Source organism: Muntiacus reevesi, chromosome 2 (genome assembly GCF_963930625.1).
Source record: "Muntiacus reevesi chromosome 2, mMunRee1.1, whole genome shotgun sequence".
Taxonomy (NCBI): domain Eukaryota; kingdom Metazoa; phylum Chordata; class Mammalia; order Artiodactyla; family Cervidae; genus Muntiacus; species Muntiacus reevesi.
The window spans coordinates 238,658,414-238,672,136 of NC_089250.1; the positions used below are offsets into that span (position 1 = coordinate 238,658,414).

Here is a 13,723-nt window from a genome sequence, read left to right on the forward strand (position 1 = left end):
GGCAGAGGGAGGAAGGGGGTGGCACTCACCTATGGTCATTCACGTAAGGGGGCGAGGCCAGGGCAGAGGGCAGGAGTGGAGTAGGGACCACTGTGCCTAGGTTTTTGGCAAGGCTTTGGAGAGCTTGAGTTTCCCATTTATTAGGTGAAGGTGCCAGTACTTGCATGGGTCAGTCATGGTAAGGATGAGGGTAGGAGGTCACTTGATCCTGACTTAGTGGGTGACAAGCTGGCACTGGGGAACCACCCACAACATGCCAACACCCTGCTCCCTGCGTCTGATCAGGGGCTCACAAGACCAACTCTTCCAGACAGTCCTTGTGTAAAAAGGTTATTTTAATAAGTAAAAATGGCTAAGCTTCCAAAAGTTCTTAAATAGGATTTCAGAGGGAGGAAAATGTCAAGAGGCTAGTGAGCAGGGAGACAGCCTGGTGCCAGGCAGAAGAGGCGAGCAGCAAGATCCCCACTCACTGGCCTCTTGCCGGCCATAAATAAAGCCCGACCCGCGGCAGGAGCAGGCCTCCTGTGTACACCTAGGAACACTATATACACGCCTGGTGAGATGCTCTACTCCCAGAGAAGAGCAGGACAGGGCTGCCCACCAACTGCCCAGCTCCCACAGTTCCTGTGCCTTCTGGAGGGGCCCTGCGGGCTGGGGAGGGTTGGGCCAGCCCGGGCGAGGGCCCACCCTCCCACACAACACACTTGCCCTCCCCACAAGGGCCCACACTGATGGCCTGGGCCCGCCCTTCCAGCCTGTGCCACTTGCACCCAGAGCCACAGCCATGAGACAGGGCTTCCTTCTGAACATGTTTCTCTTCTCAGGGGAGATGGGGTCAAAGAGGCGCCTTCACTCTGGCCTCTGCTTCGCGGGCTCCAGATGCTGCAGTGGGGGCAGGCCAGCCATGCGTGGAGACCCAGTCGCTGGTCCCTGGTCCGGCAGGGTGGGCATGTCCATCACACGGGCAACGGCCTGGACTTCCCTATGGGAGGGGGTAGGTTTTGTCAGCACCAGGACAGTCAGCCTCTGTCCCAGAGCAGGAGGCACCCGGGCAGAAGCACACAGATAGCAGGCAGCGAGCCCCAGACCCAGCCAACTTCCCGGCACAGCCCTGCAACCCGAGGCGGCCAGGCAGGCGGGTGGGCGGGCAGCCCTGGGCTGCTGGCCCCCACACTCACCTGGAGACTCTGCAGCCCCAGCCGTCAGGCTGAAATCAAAGCAACAGGTGTCTCACTGGTAGGCTTGGCCTTGGGCTGGGACCCACCCCCCAGGACCCTGCTGCCCACAGCCCCTTTAGACTCAAACACTTGCCAGGCCCTTCTGTGAGTGGGCCAAGCTGGGGGCTGGAGCCCCGGATTCTAATTACCCATCCATGGCCTACTTGGGAGGGCATGTCTTTCATGAACCCAGCCTCAGAGAACTGCGTCCTGGGCCTCACATCAGTGGCCCAGCTAGGAGTCAGGAGGGCTGGCCGCCTCCTGACACTCCATCTCGAAGGGACCTTCAGTTTCCCACCAGTAAAATGGGCAGCACTGTCTGCCCACGGCCAAGGAAGGATGTGAAACTGAAACTGGTCTGGAGAAGTTCCATAAATTTAAAGCCCACTCCGATAAGAGCAGCCCATGGCTGTGATGAGCCGATGGGGGAGGCTTCCCACCCTGGCTCCCTCCCTGAAGACTCACCTGAGGGCTGCAGCTTCCTCCTGATGGAGCCTGGGCGGCTAGTGGTCCCAGAGCCAGGGGCCGAATGGGCTCGCGCTGAGGGCTGTGGCATCTGGCAAGCTGGCTCCCACTGTGGGCAGAGAAGGGCAGGTGGGCGGGGTCTGCTGCCCTGGGTCTGCCCCCGCCCACGTTTTCCCTCCCCAGCCACCTGAAACTGTTTCACCTGCAAGATGGATGTCATGATGATACAATAACCATGGGAAGAAGGTGGGAATTAATAAAGAAGTAAACTAGTTACTACTGAGCATCTGTGTGCCAGCCTGCACCTCCCTGCCCCACCTCCAACCAGCTGATGACCCCTAGGTGCCTCTGAGGTCAACAAAAACACCTGGACTGAAGACTACTGGGTTTGGGTTCAAGTTCTGGTTCCAACCTCTCTGGGATCTTCCTCTCTTCCCCACTCCAGGCTGTTCTTCCTGCCACACCCTCCCTCCTGCCCATGACCGGAATCTTTGATTCAGCGCCAGCCGGAGGCAAGCCGTGGGGGTCCCAGTACCTCTAGGTGCTCCTGGCTGGACCATGACCCGAGTTCTGTCCTGCGGGACCCAGGGCCCAGCTCCACAGAGCGCACCCTCTCAGCAAACTTGAGGGAGTAGAGCGTCTCGCTGGTGTTCTTCTCCACAGGGGACACCTAGGGGACACACAAGAGCTCACTCTCCACCTGGCTGGCCGGCTGTCCTCACAGAACTGGAAGGGGCATCAGAGGGAGCTCACAACCAGGGGATTCTAGAAGGCTCCCTGGAGAAGAGGAGAGGGAAGGGAGCTGGGATTGGGGGGGGTGGGGGGGGCGTGGTGGGCAACTTCACCAAGGTGCCTGAAGTGGAGAAAGCTGCAAGCAAAGCGTGACTGTGGCCAGGTTTGTTGGGTAGGCTATGGGGTGGGGGTGGGGGGGCACATGTCACTGACTCCAAAGCTGCTGAAGACAAGAGGCTTTTCTCTGCACAGCCTGTGGGGTATCCCAGCTGCAGGGGAAGGAGGTGGGTGGGAACCCCTGTTCTTGGAACTGGCCAAGTCCGTACACGCTGATGGCCACCCTGACAGGCCCACCTGAGACCCTCACCTGCACCACCATGAGGGTCTTGCTGTCCCCGCTGAGCGAGTCCTGCAGCAGGTAGGTGAGCTTGGAGTTGCGGAAGGGCACGTGGCCCTGACGGGAGCGCAGGGCAGCGATGACATCGCCCAGGGCCGACAGCGACTTGTTGATGTGCTGTGCCTCCCGCAGGCGGCTGCCCTCCGCCCCCGACTTGCCAACGCGCTCCGAGCCGGCCAGGTCCACCAGGTTCAGCTTCCCTGCGGGAAGGGCGCGGGCAGGTCAGGGCCGCCCCAGGAGAGGCAGGGGTGGGGTTCTCGGGCTGGGCGCTGGGGGCCCTAGCTCACCCGTGGTGCGGAGGCCGGTGCTGCAGTCCACGCCGCGCACCGTCACGATGAGCAGGGCGTGCGAGCGCGAGCTGTGCTCGTTCAGGTTCGTAAACTCCGTGGTGCGGTTGGTGTGGCCGAACTCGAACACCTGGCGGCGGGAAGGCCGACGCACCAGCTTTGGAGTGGGGTCTTCGGAATCCCCAGTCCTGGAGCACCCCATGAGGGGGCGTCACCCTCTACCTCCTCCGGGGGAGGAAGCAGGTTCCCAGAGGCCTGCAAACCCGGCAAAGCCGGACCCCGAGCCCCATCCCTCCCTGCGGAGCCGCCCCGCTGTGGGCGGAGCCGCCCCGCTGTGGGCGGAGCCGCCCCGCTGTGGGCGGAGCCGCCCCGCTGTGGGCGGAGCCGCCCCGCTGTGGGCGGAGCCGCCCCGCTGTGGGCGGAGCCGCCCCGCTGTGGGCGGAGCCGCCCCGCTGTGGGCGGAGCCGCCCCGCTGTGGGCGGAGCCGCCCCGCTGTGGGCGGAGCCGCCCCGCGTTGGCCCGCCCAGCTCCTCACCTTGTTGATGTCCTCCACACTCTGCACCTGGAACTCGGTCAGCCCCGGCACGTATAGCTGCCCGCTGCCGTCTGGGCACAGCCGGATTTCCAGTTTCTCCTGGGGCTCCTGTCCCAGCAGGTCCCTGAGGGCAGGAAGGATAGTCACGCCCTCCTCCCAGTCTGCATTCTGCTTACAGTTGCACCCGCCCCCAGCCTGCAATGTTCCCCCACCACACTTCAGGATGCCTTCCTGGACACCAAGGGGCTCAGACCCTCTCCCTTCCCAGCCCCAGCTCCTCTTGGGCCCTCAGTTTGCTAAAGGGCAGAGGCAGGAATGTTCCCCAAAAGTCCTGGGGTGGTGTTAACTCCAGCCCCCATGCTGCACTGAACCCCTGGAGGCAGGGTTCCCCAAGACCCCACTCTCACTTTTCACCACCCAGTGCAGCCTGCAGGCAGGGTAAGGGCACTCTGAGAGGGAAAGGAGGGCCTTGGTCTGGGTGTTCTAGCTGGGCTCAGTGGGCCCTCCTCCCTCCTGCCTGCTAGTGCAGGGGAGGGGCCTGGACACAGTGAATCCTCTGGCCCTAGTCACGACATTCAACTCCCACCTGAGGCCTCCATCTGAGGGCCCTTCACCTGAGGGCCACTCACCTGAGGACCTCATTGTAGATTTCCGCGGCACTGACAGTGATGGTGTACTCCCAGTCGGACGCTTTCTCCTGCACCTCAGAGAAGAGCAGCCGCAGGGCCCGCTGGTTGATGCCTGGGTTCTCAGGGGTCCCCTGGGGGTAAAATCAAGGCCCCAGTGAGCCAAGCCTCTCTCCTCTCCCCACAAAGGCTGATCTGTGCAGATGCTCTCCACCTGCTCTGGCTACCCCTCCCAGGCCGGCCTCTCCAACTTAAGCTCCCACATGCCAGCCTGCCCCCAAAACACCCTCCACCAGCTACAAGCCACTCCACCTCCTTGGGCCTCAATTTTCTCACCTTTAAAACAGCCCTGCCAGGATTGGGCCTGAGACTTAAAGCAGAGCACCAGGTGGAACTTGGCCCGGGGCATGCACACAGGGGCTGTTGATGGATACCTGGCCATGTTGGGCCCCTGGGAGGAGCCACTGGCAATGTGTGACTTCCCTGCTGCTGCCCAGAGGCCCCACTCTGGGGGCTCAATGTCAGGTGGGCTGTGGTGAGCCAGGTTCTGCAGGAGAGCTGGCGAGTGAACTGGGGCCGGATGGGCTGGCTAACCTATCTAGAAACAAATCTGGAGTCCTCACCTGGGCCTCCCTTTGGATGGCACCTTCCACCTCCACTTCCGCTTCTGCCACTGGGGCGTCTGTATCCTCCACACACCCTCCAGCCCCGTGGCCTTTGCCCTGCTGTCCCCTCTGCCCCACACTCCTCTCTGTGACTGGCTCCAGTGTCTGTACCAATGTCACCTCCTCAGGGAAGCTTCCTTTCCCTCCAAACGCCGGATCCCTCCCTCACTGTTGATTCCTCGTTCCTGGCTGAATTTTCCTCCCTAGCACCTGACCGAAGGACACATGGTGACTTGCCGTGAGCACTGCCATCTCCCCACGGGTGGGCCAGCTCCGCGGGGCAGGCACTCTGGTCATGGCTGAGCCCCAGGCAGGGTGCCTGACGCACGTGGAGCCTCAACTGGTTGAGTTGGAGGATGGGTGCCCCTGGTATCACCTCAACTCTGGGCACCCCAGCCAGAGCTGGGAGCCTAGATGGTGTTGCACACACTCCCCCCAACCACCCCCTTCCCCTTCCCATCTTCCTTTGGCCTGCCTCTCAGTAAACAGTCTAATCAATCCCTTCTTGAGGGAAAAGAAGGTCTAGATTGGGGAAGAAAGGCCCACCATGGGAGCCTTCCCAAAGGGTGTCTAACAGCCTAGGCCAGCAGGGCCCTCTCACGACCCTTGTTGGGACACCAAGTCACCTGTCCTCCTCCCCTACCTGGAGAATCCCGCAGCAACCCTCAAGAGCCAGGGAAATGCTAACAAACCAAAGACACGCCCTGGGACCAGCTTTCCATTTTTGTCTACAGTCAAGATTCTTCCTCCTCTCAACACCCCTATTCCAGGCCACTGCCCATGGAGGCGTGGGGCATGGGGTGGGGGGAGGGTGGCACAGGCAGGGAGATGAGGCCTGAGAGCTGCAGGTAAGAGCTGGGCACCCCATGACAGCCTCCACTGGCCAGTCTCTCCCGCTGCCCAAGGATCTCCTTGAGGGCCGAGATCCCCCCTCATTCATCCCAAACCCCCAGGGCCCAGCATAAGCAGCCACACAACAGGAGCCCAATACATGTGTGTGGTTGAAATGAGGGCAATCCTGAGATACGTCACAGCAATCTGCCCTGGACTCTTAGCCCAGGCCGAGACCCCTCTGGGGCCAGAGGCTGTTATCAGCACACCTTCCCCTCCACGTACCTACTGGGACCACACAGGTGTGCTTGGGCAGGGCACCCCCTCTTCAGGCCTGGTGCCTTAGGGTTAATGCAAATAATTATGGGCTCGGCTCTAAGGCTGTGAAGACCAAGTGAGGCAAAACATTCTTCACATAGAACCTTGAGACCAATGAGGGGCACCCCCATCAATGGCAGCAAGGGGGCAGTCTTCACTCTGAACCCCTGCTCCATCCAGTGGGTACCCACCTCCATTGTGTATGTCTTGCCAGCACCCGTCTGGCCGTAGGCGAAGATGCAGACGTTGAAGCCATCAATGCAGGAGGTGATGAGGGCCTGCACCTCCTGGAACACCTGCAGAGAAGACGCAGGCTGGAGGATGTGGAGCTGCCAAGGCTGCTGGCCGCCCCCCACCCCAGCCACCTCCTCCTGACCGCTCCCCTCCTTCAGCAACAACATGGCACATGTTATCATGGGCAACCAGCTCACTGCGGAGGAATTTGTGACTAATGAGTCATTTCCACGAGGCGTCAGTGGGCAACCTCATTGCCGAAAGACTGAAAGGAAGTCAGGGTAGTAATTACTGCCCACTGGCACCTGAGGAAGGGGCAGCCTGGGCCAGGAGCTCAGGAGCCCTCCCCCAGCTTTTCCCTCTCTCAAGGCAGAGGCAGCATGTGCCTGGCACCTCCACTGGCTTGCCTGCCAGCCATTGACAAAGGACGGGGGCAAAGACAAAAGCCTAGCCTGGGCACAAGCAAAACAGGCCTCTCAGGTTAGCCCTGGCAGAGATGAGGGAAGAGCAGATGCTGAAAACACCTGGCTCACACAGGCTGCAGGCTCCTCCCTGAGGTCTGCGCGAGCAGCACGGGAGTCCCTAGAAAGGCCCGTGGAGCCCATAAAGGTCGTGCTCCTAGCTGGAGAGGCCTGCCCCCAAACAAGCCAGGGTCCAGTGGGTGGGCGGAGCCATGTGCGTGGGCGGGGCTGAGTGGGTGTGGTTGATTATGGGAGGGGACCGTGTGGGTGGGAGGGGCTATGAGGGTGGGTGTGGCTATAAGGATAGGAGGGATCACCTGAGTAGGGTGGATCCAAGAGTGGGTGTGGCTGTGATGGGCGGAGCCATGGGGGGTTTGCCTTAGCTTATGCATGGATCTGCCCTTCCGAAGTCCTTTTTGCCTTCCCACCCTCCTCTCTCCTCCAGAGGTAAAGAGAGGGACCAAGTAGCCCTAGGCTTCTCCATCCTGTCTCCCCTCCCTTATATTTATTTTTTTCCAGCCCTCACCCATCTCTCCCCCTTCATGTGAGGTGAGTGTGTCTCTCTGTCCCTCTCCCGGCAGGGGCCGCACTCACGTCCTGCTGTGAGGCCTGTGAGGAGAAGACCTTGTCCAGCTCGAAGGAGACAGGCTTTCCTTTATGCAGCAAGTGAATGATGGAGTCGTCGTCGGGATCAAAGGTCACAGCATTGGTCGCCTCCGGTCCTTCCCCGTCCTCTTTGGTGACTGGCCGGACACGGGCAATCACCCGGATGTTTCCTAGATTGGATGGGGCAGAGAGACGGGTACAGGGCAGGTCAAGACCAGATTACCTCCACACTGGTGTCCGGAGCAGGCCAGTGGCTCAAGAGGTCCCTACCTTCTTAGTAAGGCCCCCAAGGGCAAGGTGGCCCACAAAGCTGTTCTTAGTCATTCACACTATACTATGAATTCCTGTATCAATAACTTTTTTGCTAAGCAAACCACCTGAGGGTGGCAGCCTCACCTTGGGGACATAGAGGAAAGATCAGATTTCAGAGTTCAGACTTTGCACCTTGCACCCAGTTTGGGTGGGATACCAAAATGGGCAACTCGTTACACATCTGGACTTCAGTTTCCTCCCACACACAATGAGGGGCTTGGGTCCCACTAAGCCAAGGAGCTTGTTCTCTCATTCTAGAAGGACACTGTGAATGCCAGGACAGAGTCTGGGAATCAGAGGGGCTGACGGGACCAGGCAGAAGATGGGCATGGGCAACAGGGCAGTCCCAGGGTTGACTGGGCACAGATTCGATCGTGCCATCCCCCTTGCTTCAGGCCCTTAGAGGGTATCCCAGAGGCTTGAATGAAGAGAATGAAGAGAAAACTCGCCATCACATGTAGCATGGCCCCACCTCCCTTCACCTGTCCACTCCAGCTCACAGTCCAGGTCTCAGCCCTGGTTCCACCTCCTTCAAGAAGCCCCCTCGACACCCTCAACTGTCAGATAGTTAGGAGCTCTGAGAACCCCTCCCCAGCCCAGGTAAAGGGGCACTGATGGGGTTCTCAGGGTGATTAATGATCACCGTCTACTCCCCCCCACTGCCACTGAAGGAAGCACCATGAGGGCAAGGACGGGTTCTGTGGGGTCCACAGACATATCCTCAGTGTCTGGAACAGCATGTGGCACAGAGCAGGTGCTCTCTGGACCACTGGGCAGTGAACAGGTGGTCTCTCAAGCTTGACCAAGCCCTACATCAGAATAAATGATATTCTAGCCACCCACCACCCAGTACTTCAATGCCCTGCTCCTCCAATACCTGGTAGGCTGCCATGGGCACTAGGAAAGGCTTCAGAGTTGGACAGATCCAAGGTGGACCGTTCATTTACGCACCATGCAGTTTTGAGCAAATTTCCTGTGACATTTCTGTGCCTCCATACCCTTATTTACAAAGAGGGGATCACAACAGTGCCTCAAAATGACAGGGCACAGCTCCAAGGACTGGAACTGGGGCCAAAGGGAAGGGGAGGAGCACCCCCGAGGCAGGTCAGGGCCCCGTCTGCTGGGCACCCCCCAACCCACCCGGCAGTCACCTTTCAGCCGCACGAGCTCGTTGTGGCACTTTTTACGCAGCTGCAGCTCCCGGCGGTACTTGCGCAGCAGCTCCTGGTTGTTGCTGTTTACCTCCTCGATGGCCTGGCCGATCTGGTGGGGGAAGGGCAGCGCCATCAGGGGGCCAGTTCCACCCACTTCACATGTCTGGCTGCTGCCCCGCCACTGACAGCCTGCTCATCGCTGCCTGCCCTGGACTGGGCACCTGAGCTGAGCTGTCACACGTCAGATTTTCCCAATAACCCTCTGGGTAGGTACTGTGACCAGACCCATTTTACAGAGCAAGAAACTGAGCCCCAGAGAGGCTAAACCAATCTCAATGTTGCCCTGCTGATGAGCAAAGAGCTGGGACTCAGCCCCTCACTCCACAGCACCAGACCTTGACTACAGGATCCAGTTGGACCTAAATCTCAGCTCTACTCTGAGGAGCTGGGAGACCAGAAGCAACTGGCTTGATATCTTTGAGCCTCAATTTCCTCACATGTAAAATAGGATTTCATAGGAGCTGGTGATACAGATTTCAAGTTCCATTCATAGGGAAAAGAAACAAGATGCAGTCCACACTCATACCTGTTCTCCTTTGTTGGGAGAAAGGGAAGTACGTGTACATGCACATACATGTCAATAGTTTTCAACATGCTCAGGACACCCTTTAGGGGACATGCTGGGAGAGCTTTCTTTTGGGGAGCGGGCTGGGTGGCAGAGAGAGGTCTTTCCTTTTCATCCGACGCCCATCTGTGAAGTGTGTACTTTCAACATGTCCATGTATTATTGACATGATTTTTTTTATTAAAGGAGAAGAACTATTTTCAATTTCCCAAATATATGTCTATCCTGCAGAGCTGTCACTCAGACTCAAGGAGCCGATGGCTATAAAAGGCTTGGCATGTAGGAGGCACTTTACAGACGTTGGTTATTCTCATACTGTGCAAGTACAGCTTGAAAAAATTAAACCTAACAGATGTAAAGATACGTATAGCATATTTGAGATATAAAGATATGCGTAGCCCATATGGGATATAAAGATATATGTGACGTGTTTGCTTTACAGACTCATAACAAGACAAATATCCAAATACCTACCCATGACCAAACTGTTTTTCCAATGGTCTGAGGACAGCCGTGTGTGTGGTAGGGAAGGGAGCTGCCGTCTAGGGGTTTGTCTGAGTTTGGGAAGGGCGTGGTGGGGGATGCTGTGTCCACCCAGGGGCTCCAGAGCCTCTCCCAGCCCCGCCACCCAGGGCCTGCACTCACCTCGGCCTTGACGCTCTTGAGGGCCTCCTGCAGCAGCAGCGGGAAGCCGCGCACCTGACGCTTGAGCCCATTGTAATCGTTGGTCAGGGTCCGCAGCGCTGGCTGCAGCGTCAGCAGGTTGGTCCGGACGCCTGTGGGGACACGAAGGGGTGAGAGGCAGACGGGGTGAAGGGCCATGGTGTGGGGAGCAGGCTAGGGCTCAGCCGGCCGGCTCACCTGCCAGGTTCTCGTGTACCGCCTTCATCTCCACCTGGGCTCTGGCGAAGGCCTCCTCGATGGCCCGGTTCTTGTCCTCCTCCAGGGACTGCATCTCTTCCAGCATCTGCCCATGGGCCCTCTCCAGCTCCGACTCGTACATGGCGATCTGAAGGCGGGGTCAGGAGCTCAGTGCAACGCCCCATGGTAAGGCGAGATGCCCCCTCCCACACACACACATGCACAAGGGAGGGATAGGGTGGCCATCTCTCTCCCCGAGAGGGCTGCCAGCTCCGTGCAGCTACTTCCCAGCATCAGCCCAGTACCATCCAGGGTCCCATAGGCCCTGGGAAGCAGGGGAGAGGATCTCTTGTCAGTTATGATACAGACCAGGGTACCCTTCCCAGAGCGTGTGTGACGGGCCCTGAGTCAATCTTGTGATGAGGTCAAGCCCCACTGAGAGCTGGGTTCTGCGATCAGACCATTTTACAGATGAGCAGAAACTTGCCCTTGGTCACGACGGCCAGCAGGGAGAGGGGGACTGGAACACGGGTCTGTGGGACCCCAAGTGCTCTGCCTCTGCCTGTGCCACAGGGCGACCCCAGCGTGCACACGCCGCCCCGACAGCCACACGCTGACCAGCGCACCTGCGCCCGGAGCTGTGCCGTCAGCTGGTGTGAACTCTGCAGCTGCTGCTCCATCTCCTTCAGCACCTGCCTCTGCATGGCCACCTGCTCTTGCAGGTGCTGGTTCCGGGCCTGCGACTCGCTGAGGGCCTGCTTGGTCTTGGACGACTCCACCTCCACGGTCTTGATGACATACTGCAAGGGAGGGGCGGAGGGGTGGGCAACACAGAGGCGTGTGGGTGCCTTGCCCTCACCCTGGGACCCTGAGGGGACCCCTCAGGAGCATCCCACTCACAGCCCACAGAAAAGAACTAGAGGAGCCCTGAGGTCTTGACTTTCCAGAATGCTGCAGGGGCCTCCTGGAATCTTCTCATTTTCACGAGCCCCAGAGGAGCCTGGTTGTGGCCCAAGGCTGGGCACAGAACAGACAAGGAGGGCAAAGATGAGGGCGGAATGTAGTGAAGCATCGCAACCATGCCTGACTCACAGGAGGCACCCCAAGCCTCGGTTGCTGGACGCCTACATGGCCTGACCCTGGACAGCAGGTGGGGGAAGGGGCCAGGCTGAGTACAGACCTGGAAGGATTCCTTCAACCCCTTGCACCTACTTATTCACCAAGACAAGCCTTTTCTACATCCGGCCTGTCCTGGGCTCCAGGGACCAGTGCCAAGGCACAGTCCAGGTGCATACAGCAGGCAGCCACCTGGCCCCGGCTCACCTTGATGGGCGGTGACTGGGCGCGCAGGCTGGCGATGGTCTCGTGGCTGTCTCGAAGGCGCCGGCTAAGCCTCTCCTCCTCCTGCGCCTTCTCGGCCAGGCAGTCCTTGAGCCGCAGCTCCACCTCGGCCAGCCGGTCGGTCTTCTGCTGCACCTCCAGGTTCAGCTCTGACAGCAGGCCTTTGTTCTCCGCCACCTCCAGCTGCAGCTGGGACAGCCTTTCGCGGAGCTGGGCGCTCTCCTGCAGACGGACAGCCACAGAGGCACGGGAGGTGGGGACGGGTCAGGTGTGAGACCAGCGGGCAAGAGTCAGCGTGAGGAGCTGGGGTGACTGCTGGGAATCGAGCCCCTGGCTCCCCCGACCATGGGACCACGCTGGTCCTGGGCCCACCTGGCTGTGCTCGCAGCCCGTACAGGGGGCTGCCGGCTTGGCCCTCAGCTCCTGCAGCTCCGCCTCGCAGCGCCGCATCTCCTGCCTCAGTCGCTCATTCTCCACCATCAGCAGGTCCCGGTGCTTCTCCAAGTCGGTGCCTCCCTGCAGAGAGTCGAAGGGGGGCATGTGGTCAGGGCAGGTGGGGGGAAGGACGGGGCAGTGGGGAGGCAGAGACAGTACAGGGTGGGGTGGGCAGAGGGCCAAGATGGGGAGGAAGAGAGAAGGAGAAAAGAGAAAGAAAGGCCGGTGATGGACGGAGAGAAGAGAGAAGGGGCTCCAGAGAAGATAAAGACAAAGATGAGGTCAGAGGAGAGGAGAGATGGAGGAGGGTGGTGAGATAGGAACGGCTCCCGGCCGCACCCCAGCCCTCTCATTCTATTTTCCTGAGTGTGAAAGTAACAAGGAAAGTCGTATTTATATACACAGAGATCACACTCCTGCTTTACATCAGCAAACAAGAATTCACCTCCCTCCCGTTATGGGTCACGCAAGCTCATGGTGGTAAGTACCCAGGAAGCTTCTCCCCACCCCTCAGCCCTGTGAGGATGGCATTAGGGTCTCACCAGCTCAGATCGAAGGCGACTCACTTCCTGGGCCTGGCTTATGAGTTTCTCCTTCAGGTGTTCCACCTGCCAGCAGAGAGCGGGGTGGTGAGCCTGGTTCCTCACTCCCAGGCCTCTCACCCGACCCCATGGCCCCAGCCCTCCCTGTGTTCATACATCAGGCCACACCTGAACTCCAGGTGCGATGCACCTGACCTGTTCCTGACAGCTCTCAGCACCTTCTCCCGTCACAGGACCGGCCAGCCTGGGCTCTCAGGAGAGTCCAGGGAGCGAACACGGAGAGAGGACCCCTGGGCCCACTCCAGGGGCAGCGCGATGGGGGACTCAGGGGCTGACCCTCAGGACAACTGCCTTGCCAAGACCCCTGCCCAGGCCTGTACCTACTGTAACTCTCTATCCTTTTTTCTTAATAGGCCTCCAAATTGTATAAACTCCAGGCACTACAAAACGTGGATTGGTCCTTGACTGGCCCCGAGAATTTTCCACCCTGAGTGGTTCCTGGGGAGTCTGTCTGTGGAGACACCAGCTGGCCAGTGACCAGCACACCTATCGTATCTGTGATCATCCCGGCTTCCGGTCTGCCTTGCAGGAGATCCATGGGGTGTGCACCCCATCAGGAGGCGAGGGTGATCTGGCTCAGCCAGAGCCCAAGGAGGAGAAACCAACCCCCAGAGAGCAGGATCCCAGGGGGCTGCCTGCTCTCCACGTAGCCCTAGACCCAGGTTTCACATCAGCCCGCCCGCAGGAACTCTCCCCTCAGAAATAACCCAAAATGCAGATGAAGACTTTGGCACCAGCATTCATCAGGGCATGTTTAGGGATTTCCCTGCAGAACATTCTGTGATGACCACAGGGAACCTTGGGAAAGGTACCGTGAGAGAGTCAGGCTCCCTCCGCGGAGATAAGGAGGTGCGGTTTACACAAGCAGGCCACGAAGCCTTGGGCTGGCTATTACTAAACACCAGGAGACAAAGCCTACTGCCTATAGAGTCCACCAGCCAGGTAAGGCAGGTGGAGGCAGTGCAGGACTAGATGCCCAAGATCCACCTGAAGAAGGTGGGGGGTGGGTGGGGATACAG

General features: G+C 59.3%; 1 protein-coding gene across 5 annotated transcripts in view; it reads right to left on the bottom strand.

Moving 5' to 3' along the window:
• Positions 1 to 317: 317 nt before the first annotated feature.
• Positions 318 to 13,723, bottom strand: part of KIFC3 (kinesin family member C3) — a 34,987-nt gene continuing 21,581 nt past the window's right edge. For 4 of the 5 annotated variants that reach the window (XM_065925411.1, XM_065925409.1, XM_065925412.1 and 1 more), the window contains 16 exons: positions 12,645 to 12,710; positions 12,040 to 12,183; positions 11,650 to 11,889; positions 10,953 to 11,126; positions 10,327 to 10,474; positions 10,111 to 10,241; positions 8,838 to 8,949; positions 7,363 to 7,544; positions 6,265 to 6,369; positions 4,263 to 4,393; positions 3,634 to 3,757; positions 3,099 to 3,228; positions 2,782 to 3,011; positions 2,218 to 2,352; positions 1,683 to 1,791; positions 318 to 982 (listed from right to left, as the gene is read on the bottom strand). In XM_065925411.1, the coding sequence (XP_065781483.1) occupies positions 957 to 982; positions 1,683 to 1,791; positions 2,218 to 2,352; positions 2,782 to 3,011; positions 3,099 to 3,228; positions 3,634 to 3,757; positions 4,263 to 4,393; positions 6,265 to 6,369; positions 7,363 to 7,544; positions 8,838 to 8,949; positions 10,111 to 10,241; positions 10,327 to 10,474; positions 10,953 to 11,126; positions 11,650 to 11,889; positions 12,040 to 12,183; positions 12,645 to 12,710 (2,187 nt within the window). In that variant the 3' untranslated portion in view covers positions 318 to 956. Of the gene's footprint in view, positions 983 to 1,178; positions 1,208 to 1,682; positions 1,792 to 2,217; positions 2,353 to 2,781; positions 3,012 to 3,098; positions 3,229 to 3,633; positions 3,758 to 4,262; positions 4,394 to 6,264; positions 6,370 to 7,362; positions 7,545 to 8,837; positions 8,950 to 10,110; positions 10,242 to 10,326; positions 10,475 to 10,952; positions 11,127 to 11,649; positions 11,890 to 12,039; positions 12,184 to 12,644; positions 12,711 to 13,723 lie in introns of all 5 variants that reach the window. The other variant, XM_065925410.1, reaches the window with a different exon arrangement.